The 15,620-nt window shown below is 39.4% G+C and overlaps 2 protein-coding genes across 3 annotated transcripts; one reads left to right on the top strand and one right to left on the bottom strand.

Annotated features, from left to right (window-relative positions):
* Window positions 1-9: 9 nt before the first annotated feature.
* On the bottom strand, window positions 10-4,172 carry sgcb (sarcoglycan, beta (dystrophin-associated glycoprotein)). The gene is made up of 6 exons (XM_067597606.1): window positions 4,118-4,172; window positions 3,097-3,306; window positions 2,787-2,972; window positions 2,477-2,668; window positions 1,507-1,638; window positions 10-1,340 (listed from the first exon to the last, which is right to left on the bottom strand). The coding sequence occupies exons 1-6, from the start codon at window positions 4,130-4,132 to the stop codon at window positions 1,140-1,142; spliced, it is 936 nt and encodes a 311-aa protein (XP_067453707.1). The 5' UTR covers window positions 4,133-4,172; the 3' UTR covers window positions 10-1,139.
* Window positions 4,173-5,573: 1,401 nt separating this feature from the next.
* On the top strand, window positions 5,574-15,211 carry spata18 (spermatogenesis associated 18). Of its 2 annotated transcripts, XM_067597605.1 has the most exons (13): window positions 5,574-6,007; window positions 7,231-7,336; window positions 7,455-7,570; window positions 7,736-7,854; window positions 8,313-8,408; window positions 8,496-8,630; window positions 8,751-8,982; window positions 9,158-9,316; window positions 9,416-9,591; window positions 9,904-10,027; window positions 10,155-10,229; window positions 10,535-10,639; window positions 14,672-15,211. In XM_067597605.1, the coding sequence occupies exons 1-12, from the start codon at window positions 5,921-5,923 to the stop codon at window positions 10,589-10,591; spliced, it is 1,482 nt and encodes a 493-aa protein (XP_067453706.1). In that variant the 5' UTR covers window positions 5,574-5,920; the 3' UTR covers window positions 10,592-10,639; window positions 14,672-15,211. The 2 variants fall into 2 exon arrangements, with proteins under 2 accessions (XP_067453706.1, XP_067453705.1); XM_067597604.1 differs by lacking the exon at window positions 14,672-15,211 and having other exon boundaries at window positions 10,535-11,934.
* The last annotated feature ends 409 nt before the right edge of the window (window positions 15,212-15,620 follow it).

The following is a 15,620-nucleotide window of genomic DNA, read 5'->3' as shown; positions in this document are numbered from 1 at the left end:
ACATAGCAGCAGTGTTTAAACATGTTTCTTTATTGAAACAAACATAGCAATGAAATGTTGGACACATTTTCAAATAAAGCCGGTAGCCATTTTTTCTGTTTTCCATTTAGTTGATCAAAAACACTGTTCTCTCACATCAGGCATCAAGCCTCAAATGCTCTGAGAACAGCTACTTCATGACATTTCTCAACATCAGTATGGTTAACAGACAAGATAATCCAAACTTGTCAAATCTTTAATATTATATTGCACAAAATTCAAACCACTCAGTGAAGGCTTAGACCCAAGTTGCTGTTGATTTAAACTTTCCTGACATTCATGAACATCAACATTTAAAGAGATTTGCATTAATCTGTAGCATAACTTAGTGCAAACACACTCGTTCTGTTTTTCCAACATTGTATTACTTCACTGTAAAAAAGCTTTTGCAACAAAATTTAAATATTACATATATATCATGTTATATATCATCCCTTGTAAATCCATCGGCACGTGCATGATTGACAGTCCAAGATGTGCAGAAAGAGACCTACTCTGCTTTAACACTACTGGATGGCTTAAAATATATCTTATGTATTACAGTTTATCCAAAATTCTGTGCATTTTACCTGCAAGTATTATTATCATATAGTGTTTCACACTTGTCAGTACATGTAATAGGGAAAATATCAAACACAGCTGCCAGAAACAATGCACAGCAAATAAAATTTTATACAAACCCTTGACAGGTTTTGTATATAGGTAATACTGGACGGTAAGGCAAAAAATAAATACTGTAGCTTCTAAACACCATCAAAAGTGTGTAAACCACAGTATAATATTAAATACCGGAGTGTTAAATGCTGATATGGTATTATGAACTTTATATTATGTTGGCAAATCTGCAGAACATTAAAAAAAACTTCAGCACTTATAGGTATGTTAATATCTTTGGCCAAGCGGCAATGATCTGTAACACAATTGCTATTTGGCAAACTAAATAAGAAATACAGAATTTGTCAGATGAACTGTAGAGGTATTATGTGCGAGCTATGAAGAATATCATATGATTTGCAATAATACAGTATCAAAATATGTGGTTTATCTGACTTCAGTGGTGACAGATTGTAAGGAGATCCAGCAGATTTCAGTCCAGTTTCCTAGTGAGCTTTTCTACATGGGTTATCTGATGTCTGGCAGCCCATGTTGGGATACTTCACCTGCACACGGAACAGAGTTCCATCTGCACACATGCAGAGCTTGTACCTCTCCAGACCCTCATCAAAATACACATCTCCTGCAGAGTTAGGGATGCGTGTAGCGTTGAACATGACCGATCCGTTGAGGACAATGCTGTTCTCCTGCAAAGAGAAAGTCCTTAGCTTTTCATGGCATTCATGCAAAAAAAACCAAGTTAAACTTAAACACAAAAATTTGAAGGTTTTTGTACCAAATTGAGAAAACTCTGCTCATCTGAGAATGTAGTGTCCCACACTAAACCCAGTGTCACAAATCACACATACTTACAGCTCTGAGCTCGATACCTCCAGCCATTTTGAACTCTACAGTCCGGCCCATGATGTTGACCCCCTCATTACCACGAATGATGGCCTTGCCGTCCCCTTTGATGTTCAGGTCGGATGCTGCACTGCTGGTGATCTAAAATCAAGAAAGAAAATATGAGATTTGCCAACACTTTAAAAAGCAGTACAGTACATGGAGGCTTTGGATAGTACTACAACTCCATTACCTTTTCCACATAGTGTATATGTGTGTTCTAAACTTTATTTAAATGCCATACCCCATAACTAAAGTGTGAAAGCAAACTTGAAAGATTATTTTTTCCACTTTTATTAAAGATGTATAACTAAAATATTTAATCTATATCCATATTCAGGCTTTTGTTTTGAACTTTGTAGAAGTACCTTTAGTAGTGATTACAGCTTTGAGTCTTAGTGGACCTGTATTAAGCAGCTTTGTACACCTGCTTCTCTTTCAGATCCTCTCAGGCTCTGTCAGATAGGCCAGGGAGCATTGGGGAACTGCCAACCTCTCTCAGTATTGAAATTTCCAATCTAAGCTTTGACTGGGCCCCTCAAGGGCCTGCAGATACTTGTTTGAAGGCTACTATAGAATTGTCTGAGCTGTGTACATTTTGTCCCTGGGTATCAACACCCTCCCCTTTACACTGATGGAGCTCAATGTGTTCCTGGGGACTTTCAGTGCTTTTGTACTTAATTTGCAAAAACTTTACAAACTGTCATTTAACTTTACGATAATGACTTATTGTGCATAGAATGATAGTAAAAAACTATTTAATCCATTTGAAAGTTGTGTATAACACAACAAAATATGCCAAATGTGGTCTGAATACAACAATACCACCAATTTCTGAAGGGACGATATGCTACTTTGTGCCCCGGTTGTGAAACACTGATACAATTCATGATTGGCTCTTTTGTAATAGTAGTCAGAGAGTTATAAGCAACATACACACCCTTTCTGTGGAAGCCTTTTTAACACTGAGGACTTTGACTCCTTTGGGCAAATGAAACTCATGGTTTTCAAAGTCAGTGCTGAAGAATGTGGTCTGTGTACGAGGGTCGGTGAAGGATATGCCAACATCACTGACAACTGAGGTCTTGTCCTTTTCTACACTCAGCTTAGTGGTGCCTTGCTGGAACACGACCTGGAACAACACACATAAAATAAAACAGTTTAAAAAATGTGAATTATCCAAACAACGTGTCACTTACATGTTTTTAAAATGCTCAGTGTCCACTGTAAATGTACTCTGAGATTCTCACTGGGTTGTCGTTGCCAACAAGGACCAAGTCCTGGTCCTTACGACCTCCTACTGTGCTCTTGTGCAGTGGGTGAACAATGCCCATGTCCGCCTTCTGCTTGAAGCGTAGCAGGCCAGTCTCATGGAACTCCATACTGTCACAGCCATTCGGGCCGATACGGATCACCGTCCATATTACCAGTGTGATCTACGGGACGGTAAATTAAATACAGATTTTAAAAGACCATGATTTACGATTATTGAAACAACACATTGTTATCATTCTTTCTCAGCTAGTATTCTTTGGATGCACAAGTAGATTTAGTACTCACAATAAGGTTAATTAAGGCAAGGAGGAAGAGGAGGACGATGATGCAAACAGCCATGTTTCCCTTCCGTCCTCTCAGCCCTGTCTTATGAAGACGCTCCTCTTCAATGGGTACATAGCCTGCTTTAAAGTTACTGTTGTGTTCTTTGTTGATATTGCGTCTTTCTATAGCCTTTTCTCTCATGGACTTCTTCACTGGCCCGTTGGAACTTTCCTGGAATGCAAAACAATCTCTTTACTACACCCGACAAGACTAGTTTTACACTGAGCCATGATACAAATGACTAAAATCCATTCTTTTTGCACAGATTAAATGAATATTCACTTCAAAATAACTTTTTACTTAGTTTTATAGGCTTATAAGACCCTCTACATGCACAGACTGGAATTGACCTTTTAAAATCTTATGTCCACCTCCATTCTTGAATACATTCACCTTAAAATCACAGTGTAATTTTACACATAGGGGTCATATACTAGTGGTTTTCTCGCCCAGTTTAGTAAAAATGTCTTTCTCTGTGTAAGAATGTCTCCACCAGTCTTCATTTACTAATCAGAGGCATGACAAACTTTAGGTTTTAGTTTCTTGTTATTTCGAATGTGTGTTGTGCTCTGCGCTGGTATGCATCTCAGTTAAATGCCCCGCGCCTGCCTGTCTGTGGCCATAACTAAAAATAAACTGCACTCATTTTAGCCGCAAAATGGCAATAAACTCGATTTTTTTCATTATCATGCAGCTTATATGATCTTTATATTAGCAAATTACTTCGTTGTCAAAAAGCAGAGCTACTAAAATAACGGCATTTTCATGTCCATATAACGGTACCTATTAGAAATAACGAAGCGGAGGCCAAATTTATTACACTGACATTAAGGGCCGACAAAAAAGCCCAGTACATTTATATAATATATTGTATTATATATCAGGTTACTCGGAAATATAACTATATCATTGCCCTCTTAACAAACACTACCACAAAACGGAGAAAATGCAGTAATAACAACACAGATTGGGCATAACGGACCTGCTCAGACGCCATGTTGACCCTCCCTCTCCTGCTTGCAGAGTGACGCGGAGCATACCACTTTTCAGAGAACATAAAAAACGGGTTATTTGTGATCATTGACTTTTCGATACTTAATTATGAATAAAAGATGATTTTAATACAAACTTTGAGAACAGATCTAAAATATTTTTATTTGAACTGAGCTTATTCAAATAAGGGACGTTTCTACGATAATACAAGATGGTACAATCCAAGTCAACAAGCCAATGACAGAAGGATCCCAAAATAGAAAAACATGTCCATTCATATTTTCCATGGACTCTTATCCTAATTCTAAATGGTTGTTTAACAGTAAAGTCTAAAGAGTATTTGATTTTAAAAAGTTACAACAGCTGCTTTATTTTGTCGGAGAAGGGCAATAAATAGCCTGTTTTAGTAAAGTAAGTCTTTTGTGAGTGTTCTGATCAAACCCCTTTGAGTTTTTTTTGTACCTCTCCATCACATTTTTCTGTTATTTATATGTATATCAATAAGTATCTTTTGCATTTGTGTAAACAAATAAAAATCAAATCAAATTTTCTACTATACAGACTATGGTAAAGCAAAATCTGTGACAACTGACAAAGCAGATAGACAGTGTGTGGATTTAAATTTTGCAGATATTCATGTAGCAAAAAATAATGTTCAATAATAACAATGATAATAATAATAATAAGAATAATAATTATTATTATTATTATGTTGTTGTTGTTGTTGTTGTTGTCATTGTTGTTATCATTATTATTAGTGGTAGTAGTAGGCTATTAAATATCAGTCAGTCAATCAATCAATCAAACTTTTGTATAGCACTTTTCATACAGGTTAAGACAATTCAAAGTGCTTCACAGATGACTGACAAACCAATAATAAGACAGAACAAGTATAGACAGTAAACAACTGTATAATTCAGCTTCTGATCATTCTTGGTAAATTCCACATCTGCAAATCGAAATGGTCTGGCTCCAAACCTGCTTTAATCGGTTTGTTGTTGAACTCAAGCAGAATGGCACTTTAATTGAAAATGGGACAAAAAAGCTACAAAGACTTTCAATATTTTTAAGGAAGTACATTTTATCTGAACTCTAAAAGGACTCACAATGAATGTACTTTGGACTCCTCTGGCTTGTACAAAGTTGCTTTTTACTGCTTTACTGTTTTTGTTTGACAATTATTATACCTCTTTGTTGTAAATAAATAAAGTTTTCAGGAAAAAAATAGTAGACAGTAAAGTAAAAATAAAAATTATGAAAATGTAATAACATAAAATAGATTTAAAAGCAATAATAATAATAATAATAATAATAATAATAATAATAATAATAATAATAATAATAATAATAATAATAGAGTGAAATAAATATATAACCAAAGGCAACTGAACATTAACACAAGTGTGTGTGTGTGTGTATTCTGTATAGTGCACAATTAAAAACAAAACAATGCCTTTGGCGGAGACTTCAGTGTTAATTACCTGCAAGGTTTGGTGTCGTTTGACAGTGTGACATTACAGTCGTCTTTATTTCACGGTAGCACAGCCAACAGTGAACTGAGTCGTGCTCTCAGTCTCTCCGTTATTTAAAACACTGAGCGGTTATTCGTCAGCTCGTCTCCTCACTTGGTTGCCACAACTGAAGCGGTGCTTGGCATCTGCGTCGTAGGTGGAGAAAGCTGCTGGGACAGGAAGTTTTACTACACACTCTACAGAATACACCCCCAGGCTGTTATCCTCTCGTCCTGGGGCTTTTTAAACCTCCGAGGATTAGCCAGTTATTACTGACGGACATGGCCGACACTTTAAGGAGACTGGCGAACACATCTTCCTTCAGCGTGTTACAGGACAAGCTGGAGAGCTGGTACAAAGACTATCATGTAAGTTCATCAATAAGTAATGAAAGACCTAAATCTGACCAAACCACTTCGTTGGAACTTGCCCTGTTCCACGATGCTAGCTATTCAATTAGCTACTGTTCACAAGGTACATTTGTATACACTTGAAATGTAATTGTGGTCAAATATTTTCAACAAAATGACCCCTTATTATAAATGATAAATTGCTATGTTTACTCCTGTAGAAGTGGCGACTTTTTGCACTTGCTAGCAAGGAGAAATTCGACCAATTATTATTATTGTAATTATGGATAACGTTATCGAAGGACAGTGGTTTTGAAATGGTTGAAATAATTTAAAACATTACAGCAAAGGAATGCACTTGTTAGCTAGATACTGGATTTCCTGGGAGAGTTTGGTTGCCATGGACGCCAGTCGCCATGGCTACTGTCGGACTATTTCAAAGATCTCTTACTTCACTGTTAAGATGGTTCACGTCCTGTTACTTGCTGTGGAAGTCTCTGTCCGCTGGGTGGAAGTACTTTGTGTAAACTTCAAAAATACCGGGCTAATATTTTGCAGGTTATACTATAAATGTACACGACAGTCAATTTATATCATTACACATGTCGATGTCCGTAGTGTCGTTTTGTCGCCCGACGCGAGACGGTAGTTAGCTGTTTTAATGGAGCTCGACAATAGGCAGGAGGGATACCTCTTGATTTCTTTGGATACTCTTTGACTCTTCCTTTGGTTTGTCCCGCGGATCTATTATAAGAGCTCTTATAATACATCCATAGTTTGTCCTCGCCTGTCTTCTACAAACATTTATTTCTGTAGATTTAAAAAACTTAAAACAACAAAAACATTAACACAACAACATTATATCTCATGACCAAAAATACATACAACTGGTATCATTTTATGAATCAAATACCTCATGGTTTTTAAATAAATAAAAAAAAGCTTTTCCCAGTGTACTCTAAAACACAAACATTAGACATGAAGGCTGATTAAAGTTTTGCAGCCTTAAAATGTAAATGCCACGTTTAGCCTATCTGACAAAGAGGCAACCATTCATCAATAAATTACTCTCATCAGTTGCAAAGAAGGAAGGAGATCCCCTCTTTTTTAATACATCAAACAGTTTCCTGTTTTGGGGGTCTTTTTATTTAATTGTATTACAAAAAAAACTTGGAAAAAAAGTTACACAGCAAAAATTAGTCTTGTTCATTGACCAATTTTTGTCATGATTACCCTCCCAGGTGATTTCCTGTGACCAGAATCTGAACAGATGTTGTGAGCTGATAGAATTAACTGCCAAGATCCAGGGTCAACTGTTTGCCATCCTTAACCTCACAGCTGCTGAAGGTAAAACTTTTCATTTACAGTATAAGACATTGTTTTCTTTTACGAAGCGCCAACCAGATTATAATCACTCATGAACTTTTCAACACATACTCAGTATTTATCTGTCCCTGTGAAACAGGTGGACACTATGCTGGGGTGGAAACTCTCAAAATGCGCCTGCTGCCTTGGCTGGGCACCTGTTTCTCAATGGCGAGGCCCTCGGTCACTGAAGACACCAGTTTACAGCTCATCCAGGTGACATATTTAATACACAATGCATATGCAAGACTAATCGTGTAACACTAATTCATAGACATAAAATTACATTAAAATGTTCAAACAATTAAAACCATTTTCTTCTATTGTGGCCATTCGCTATTGTGGTTACTGTTACTGTACTGTATCATTTGTTATTATCAGGATTCAGTGGAAAAGGACAGGAGGATCAGGGAGCTCTCAGCCTCCCATGACAATGAAATGCAGAAGATGGAGACTCAGCTGTGCTCCACTCGCCTGCAGTTGGACTCCGTCAGAGCAGAGTGAGTCTCACAGATATAAGACAGCATGTGTAATACTGGCTCACAAAACCACAAACAGTTCACACACAGTTTGAATTAGAATGGCATGGTGATACACCTTTTTGTTTTGGTGATAACCACTTCTGCTGTTAGATACTTCTCACGCAGAGGTGCATTACATCACTGGCAATCAGATGACAGCTTTGTTCATAAAGGTTTGACGACAGTAGCACAGCTGTTTTGGCATGCTAACATGCAAACTATCATAAATCAGGACCGCAGCCGGTTTCCTAAGTCAACCCTTGTTTAGATGTGGTTTGGATAGACTGAAAAATTATATGGTAAAAATACAACTCCATGGGCAAGATGATGAATATGCGGGTTTTTTATACGTTTTTCTCTCCTTGTAGTTTTCTCTTTGTACATGTTCTGAAACACATAAAACATACAATTCAATTTTCAGATTTTTGTTTTGACAGATTGGATGAAGCTCAGAAGGAGCTGGAAGAGACAAAGAGCAAATCTGCAACCACTCTGCTGGCCACCGAAGATGAAATATTACAAATGAAAGCAGAGTGGGTGATACAGTCAAACATTATATTCATTTTTAGATGCAATATATGCAGTCCTGTGTTAATGTGAGGTGTGTGGTTTTTTTTCAGTTTACGATCCGCACATGAGCAGGTGGAGATTTATAAGAGGAAGCTGGATGCCCTTGATGATTATGAGCGGCAGATTCTCCTCCTGAGAGATGAAGTGTCATATCTGAGCACAGAGAAGGCCATGCTGCAGGAGAGGTGCTGGCGTGTACCAAACACACACACAGACACACACACACATACTTTACATACACACCCAGAACAATTTCTCAAATTACGTCTGTGGCTTTATGGGTTTTTTCATTCCCTCTCTCTCAGATTGGTGAGAAGTCGCTCTCCGAGCCCGTTGCCCAGGCTCAGCCGCTCGTCCAGCCCCATTAGGAGTGAGTCACCCACCAGAGCCCAGCTCACTAACTCCTCCCGTCACGCACGCCTGGTATCACGCTTCAGCGACCTGTATGCTGTGGAGCGTCTGGAGGCCCAGACCTTGCTTCGACGCTACGTTGATGACTTAGAGATGGTCCAGAAAATCATCTTCATCGCTGTCGTGGTATGACTGTAATTATTTTTTACAGATAAGCAGAAGTGTTAGAGACAAATGAGCGCTACGTTTGGTTATTTGGGCTGCCATGTTGTTGATTTAGATCAGATTTGTGCATCACTGGTATATGGATCAGTTGACTTTACAATCGGTCTTATGTTTTTTTTGTGCTATCATTACTCAGGAATCCTTTAAGACAGCAAAACTGGCTTATCGTCAGTTCAAGCTGCGCGTGAGAAAGACTTTGTCCCCATCCCACTTTGGACCAGAGAGTCTGGAGGATGCAGCTGTGGACTACATCGTTAGAAACCTGGACCTCTATGACGTACAGGCCAGCATCAATGTAGGAAAGAATTCTTCTGCAACATTAATGAAAGTTACTGTAGTTTAACACTTAGTGCTGAAAAAGGCAGTGTATCTGATGTGTATTTGCTCTCCCCAGGATGTGATCAATGCCATGAATGTGAACCCTCGGATCTCTTTCCCGCCAGAGGTGGACTTTGTCCTTATCAGTGCCTTGATCAGGGAGACATGCAGGGTGGCCTTCGCCATGCAGACCCTGGACCCACCTCTTGACTTGGCCTTTGCCAGTGATGGAGAACTTTACAACGACAACAAGTCAGTCCTATATGCAGCACTGTCGAAATCCTGTATCAGGGCTGCACAAAGTTTGTTCTTTCACAGGAATCTATTGCTGAAACATTTGGTCAGTTTTTGATAGACTTTAATTAATTATAGACCGTTTGAATTAACTTATGTTACCTGCTACATTTCCAAATCGTCATTGTAAAACAGTATATTATGGACTGCAGCTTATAACTTAAGTTATTTACCGTTCCTACCAGTGGAGGTCACCCTAAACACACAGATGGCACTCACAGAGGGTCGCTGTTTTCCCTCACTGTTCTGCCTTCCCTCTCTGCCTGACAGGTATCGCCGTAGCTATGACTCAGAGTTCACTGCTCCTCTAGTGATGTACCATGTGTGGCCGGCCTTGGTAGAAGGAAATACTTTAATGGTGAAGGGCGAGGCTGTGACAAGAAGAGGTGCTCCGGTACTGACTTTATAATACTTGAAAATAGCATAATTAATTCAATTGTAGCTGTAGAGAATAATGTAAGAGCATGAAGGTAGCGGGGGAGGTTCATGTGTTTACTGATGCTGTGTGTTTGTTTTTACAGTGGAGTAGAAGCCGCAGCAGGAGCAGGAGTTCCAGCCCTGTACGCGCTCGCTCTCTCAGTCCAACTCGCAGTCTCGTAAGTCTTTAAAATTTGACAATCCAACCAACCACACAAAAACAAAGGCACCCTTTGTGGGTTTTGGTCACAAAACTAATTGCATCCTTTTGCTGCATTTTAACATTGCTCAACTACTCTTGAAATTCAGTTTTATTTTAAATTCATGCCTATCACTCTTTCCACTAAACAACATGCTTGCACACTCATGGCCCTAAGGGTATGTATTTCAGAATCTCTGCCTAGTTTTGACGTACTAAAAAGTTGTAAATATCTCAACTTCATCACTTTGTCTAACAGCTCTCTCCTCTGATTCATGCTTTCAGCGATTTAACAGCAAAAGAAGTCTGTCTCCTGTACGCCTCACAGCCAGCTGCCTGTGAACTCAGGACACAAATCTACAACTGTACTTCATGTCAGTGAAATGAAATGTGAGGTATTTTCAAATCTCTATGCTTCCACCAAATAAAGCAATGAAATCCTTCGGTATTTTACTAACCAAAGGCTTTTCAGGGTTTACATTGTTGGAGGGTAGTTTAATGGGACCTTGACAGTAAGTAAAGGTCAGAACAGATGGAGCAAATAGTCTGGCAGCTAACTAAATAGTTATCATAGTTTATTAACTCTGTGACTAGGATTTTGATAGATGATGCTAACGGTATTTTAGTGATCATCAGAAACTTTAAGTACATTTTTCAGGGGAAAAGTAGACCTGCACAGTAGCACTGTCTCAGTCTGACTGGTACTGAAACAACTATATATATAGAAAACATATCCAACCTTTACTCCTCCTCTTTACTTTTTACCAAAAGTCAACGTCTATGTAGCAGAATCTTTGTCAGCATGCTGCGGGAGATATGGTGCTAATGATCTGTACTAACTTTAACTCCTCCAGTACTTGAGTGACTGATATTGGTCATTGTGATTTTTAGTTTAAGCGGTTGCTGTGTTGTTGTTCATTTTAATTCTTATTTTTATTTCGTTGGTGCTATTTTATATTCTGGAAACTCATAGAACAAATAACTCCCACACCTTGTCTTCTGTGCTCGCAATTAGAGGAGATTTATTGGGAACAATGTTTCGGTGCACAGATCTTCATCAGGTTAGATATTATCAGGTTAAATAACCTGATGAAGGTCTGTGTACCGAAACATTGTTCCCAATAAATCTCCTCTAATTGCAAGCACAGAAGACAGGGTGTGGGAGTTCTTTGTTCTATTATTTTCGGTCTATGGTCTTCTCCGGCACACCTGTCTATCTGCAGGTGTGGAAAAGTTCTGCTCCTTGATATTCTTCAAACTGAGACAAAGTGAGGTTTAAGAATATTTATTGCTAACATAATAGCCTCTTTATACTTTTTAAGGCTGAAAGATTGGTTTTAGATAAGATTTTTCCAACAGTAGTGTTTGTTATTGTGTATGGGAGTAGGGCCAGTAGCTAATTATTTTGCAGCAACGTCTGGATGCATTCAATATGACATTGTATTGTTTTCACTGTGTTTCCTCATTTAAAACTTGTTTACTGTATATCACCATTTACATGATCATATCTGATACTACTGTACTTAATTTGCCTTTTAATGGCTTGAATTAGCAGAATATAGTAAATATTGAACGCACATTTTTGTTGATTCGCCATGATTCGAAATTGTGGTTTGTGATGAATAGAATCTTTTACTGTGCCTTTTATGAGTGATTTTTTTAAAGAATAAATGACAAAGTTTTAATTTCCTGTAATTCCTGTCCTGTTTAGGGTTTTTGTCAATGATTCTTTTTTTCAGATTTTCACTGAGCAAAGTAGCAACACCTTTCAATACTTTTAAACACTGTTCAGAAATACTGCTTTACTGACAAAAAATTAAGCAGTGGATGTCCATCAACCAAGTTATAATCTAAATTAGAAAGAGAACTGAATGCAAGCAGTTACAAAGTTGTAGGAAACCTCTATTTTAATCATGAAAGCTGCCCTCTCTTGTATATGTGGCTGTCAAAGGACTCCTCTGTAGTTATTTGTCTCCAGAATAGGCACAATAATTCCCCCAATTTACATTTCCAGACATCACAGTCTTACTACTACCCTATTTCAACAATAGATGGTGCTGCTGCTCCATCATTTATCTCGACCATAAAGGGTGAAACAGCACAGTTTCTCAGCTTCTTAAGTTTCTACAAGCAAAGTTCAGACTTAGATATCCTTGGAAGTCAGAACTGATTACCCCTGTGTACAAATGTTTATCTGGCCATGACCTCTTCAAAAAAGAAGAAACTGAAGAGCAAAAATGGACACAACAGCCAAGAAATAAAGCGCGTGCATATGAGCATGTGTATGCCTATGTGTTAGTGTTTGTGGGTGGGTGTGCTTGGATGCATGTATGCAAGTGCAACATTTCACATTCACATCTGAATGGAGTCCTTGAGGGAATCCCAGCAGCAACATCCCAGTCGTGAAATTGTTTTAGCAATCTCTGCTATCTAATTAGGCCCTTTTCTCTCTAGGCCTTGCCTAGTCTTTCACCAGCCAAACCAATTATATTGTCTGCTCTTCAAACCATATCTAAAATCAGGCTCTGTGGAGCAGAAACTGAGATGCAGCAGGCCGAGAGTCCTAAGAGGTTCACTCACTGACCACTGCTGCAGATGAGAATTTACAGATATCCAGGTTAACATCTGTCCATTCATACAAATTCTTTTGTTCTGTTAAATACTTGGAAATCATATTCATCCACTAGTGGTTATGCTCAGATGAATATGTATAGCCTACTGATGAAAGATTACATAGTGGGTTTGTTGCTGCAGCAATTAGCATCCTAAATCAGAGGAGGCTGTTCTACACTGTGATTTTGTGTCAAGAGCAAAAAATCCTGAATGCTAAGAATGACATATAGCTCACATAATATCATCTTATGGTTCTACCCACAAAGAGAGTTGTGGTTTCAGTGTCATTCCAGTGTAAACATGAATCCCACACTAACTTATATGCCAGTTCTCTAGAGGCAGATATCCAAATTCACATGTATCCTCACAAAAAACACAAAATATCCTTTCTGAACCCTTGCATTACAAGTCTGTGACAGTTGGAGAATATGTATGGAGAATATGCAGAGACCCATGTCATGGAAACTTCCGCCATGCCTCCTCATCACATTCCCACACAATGAGTGTCTTGTCTGAACTGCAGTGGTTTAGAGAGGTCCTGGCTCCTGGGAGGGAGCCTGCACACTGTGTCTCAACTCAGATGTCCTACTGTGAGCCTTTGGGGGTGAGTGGGAGGGTGTTGTGGTCAACTATGGTGGGCAGTGTGATCACAGAATGTGGATGGATGGAGATGAGAGAGGTTCGAAAATGGTCCTGCTCCCCTATGAAGCACCAAATCTACTTTTTATTTGTGATGTGCACAGACAGAAAGAGCATTTGTCAGCAGCCACATCAACATGTACCCTGTTTCTACTGAATGACTGAAGCTGAGTAGGTGTGGGTTTGGCTAGTACTTGGATGGGAGACCTCCTAGGAAAAACTAAGTTGCTGCTGGAAGTGGTGTTGATGGGCCTGTAAGGGGCAGTCTTCCCTCTTGTTCTAATAAAAAATCCCACTGTCCCGGTACAATGACGAGGACGCTGTCCTGTAGGAGATGCCGTCTGTTAGATGAGACGTTAAACCGAGGTCCTGACTCACTGTGGTCATTACAGATCCCGTGGCACTTATTGCAAAGAGTATAGGGTTCACCAGTGTCCTGGCAAAATTCTCAACCTGGCTGTCTCCATCTGGCCACCTAATCACCCCCCAGTGTAATTGGCACAATGATTTCCTCCCTCTCCACCTCAAACTGATGTGTGGTGAGTGTTCTGGTGCAAAATGGCTGCTGTGCATCACCCAGGTGGGTGCTACACATCAGTGGTTTCCCCTCTTCACTGTGAAGCACTTTGTGTATCATGATAAAGCACTATATAAATGTATTATCATTATCATTGTGGTTATTATTAAGCTTTCACATCCAAATTAAGTCATTTTTTGGTAAAATCTTAATCCATGGCCCCACTGGAGAGACAGTAGTATTTGGAGCTCACCCTAAACAGACTCAGAGCTGCAAATCTAGCTAAAGTTTCCAGTTTGGTGGCAGAAGCCTGACTCAACGCTCCTGGAGCGTGTGATGTTTCCTGTGGCTGTTCTTAATGTGCTCCATTCTGGCGAGAGTTGAGTTTCTGGAGATTAAGCATGATGAGTGCTCGCCCTGATCCCGCAGCCAGACCAGAGGGGAAATATTAATGGGGCTGTATATCACAGCACATCATGACATGGTTATGGGTGACCAGACTACAGTGTGTAAATCAAACACAATATCAAAATAGACAGAGAGGGAATGGAGCAAATCAAGGCAATGGATGCAAAAATACACACGGGGCAAGAGAGGACAGAAAAACAGCTAATTTTTTGGTAAACAACTAGTTTTTATCCTTTAATCTACAGAAATGTCAGCAGGGGTGTGTCGATCTGATGGAGTCACCCTTCAGCAGAGGAGTCAATGAGGCACTTCAGGTCAACAAGGCCTCTGTATCTCTAAAAGAGGCAGTGATGTTTGTGGCCCAGAGAGGCCATTAAACACATCTGGAATGGAGCAGGATGCAGGTTTGCACAGGAGGACCTCACAATTTATGACATGAGGGACAAAACCGAGGCAGAGAGAAAGACAGAGTGCTCATGACCGTGGCTGTACACATCAGTGCAATGTTGTGGGTGAATAATTGTTAAGTGCACCACATGGACAACCCAACTCCACCCTCCTCAGTCTCAACCAAAGGCGATTCCTTGGCACTACTGAGCCTATGAGATCATACTGAGAGCTGGCTGCAGGCATCAGCCCGATGGATGCTGAGGAGCAAACAGGCGTGACCACTGATCTTCTTCGTTCCAGTGAGATCAGACATCAAGTGACCAAATACTCTGCCAGAGATACCACGGATAAATACTTCCTTCCTTTCTCTATGATGACTCGCATATCAAATAAAGAAAAACGACTCAGAATTTGGACTGTCTTTTTCCCAATGCGGACATTTATCCAGGCTTATTCCTTTTCCTGCTCTGTCATCCGTTGCACATCTGGGCTATCATAAGCAACGGACGATTAAAAATATTTGGAAGTTGAATAATTTTGCGTGCTCTCTTCAAAATAGTTAGCTTCTCACAAAGGTTGACACCTGCATTAATTTCCTGACATCAGCAGACACTGGGGAAAATTAAATGTACATTTAATCTTTATTGAAACATGTCTCAATGATCGGTTGAAGTGCAGGAAACATGTAGCTCTGTTCAAACTGTAATATTTTCCTAATGAAAGGCCAGGTCCCTTACAAGCACCAGACCTGGCCTGGCAATCATGTGCCCTGCCTTTCATGATCTTGAAAGAGCTGTGACACAA

This window comes from Thunnus thynnus, chromosome 8, assembly GCF_963924715.1.
Source record: "Thunnus thynnus chromosome 8, fThuThy2.1, whole genome shotgun sequence".
In the NCBI taxonomy this organism is placed as follows: Eukaryota; Metazoa; Chordata; class Actinopteri; order Scombriformes; family Scombridae; genus Thunnus; species Thunnus thynnus.
This window is presented reverse-complemented; position numbering and strand designations above follow the sequence as displayed.

Coding starts and splice junctions, on each gene's coding strand:
- sgcb (XM_067597606.1), bottom strand. Junction 2,973..3,096: donor TTGCCTTAATTAACCTTATT/GTGAGTACTAAA, acceptor ACCGTCCCGTAG/ATCACACTGGTAATATGGAC. Junction 1,639..2,476: donor AAAAGGCTTCCACAGAAAGG/GTGTGTATGTTG, acceptor TCTTGATTTTAG/ATCACCAGCAGTGCAGCATC.
- spata18 (XM_067597605.1), top strand. CDS start 5,921: ATGGCCGACACTTTAAGGAGACTGGCGAACACATCTTCCTTCAGCGTG. Junction 9,592..9,903: donor GAACTTTACAACGACAACAA/GTCAGTCCTATA, acceptor TCTGCCTGACAG/GTATCGCCGTAGCTATGACT. Junction 10,230..10,534: donor TCAGTCCAACTCGCAGTCTC/GTAAGTCTTTAA, acceptor TCATGCTTTCAG/CGATTTAACAGCAAAAGAAG.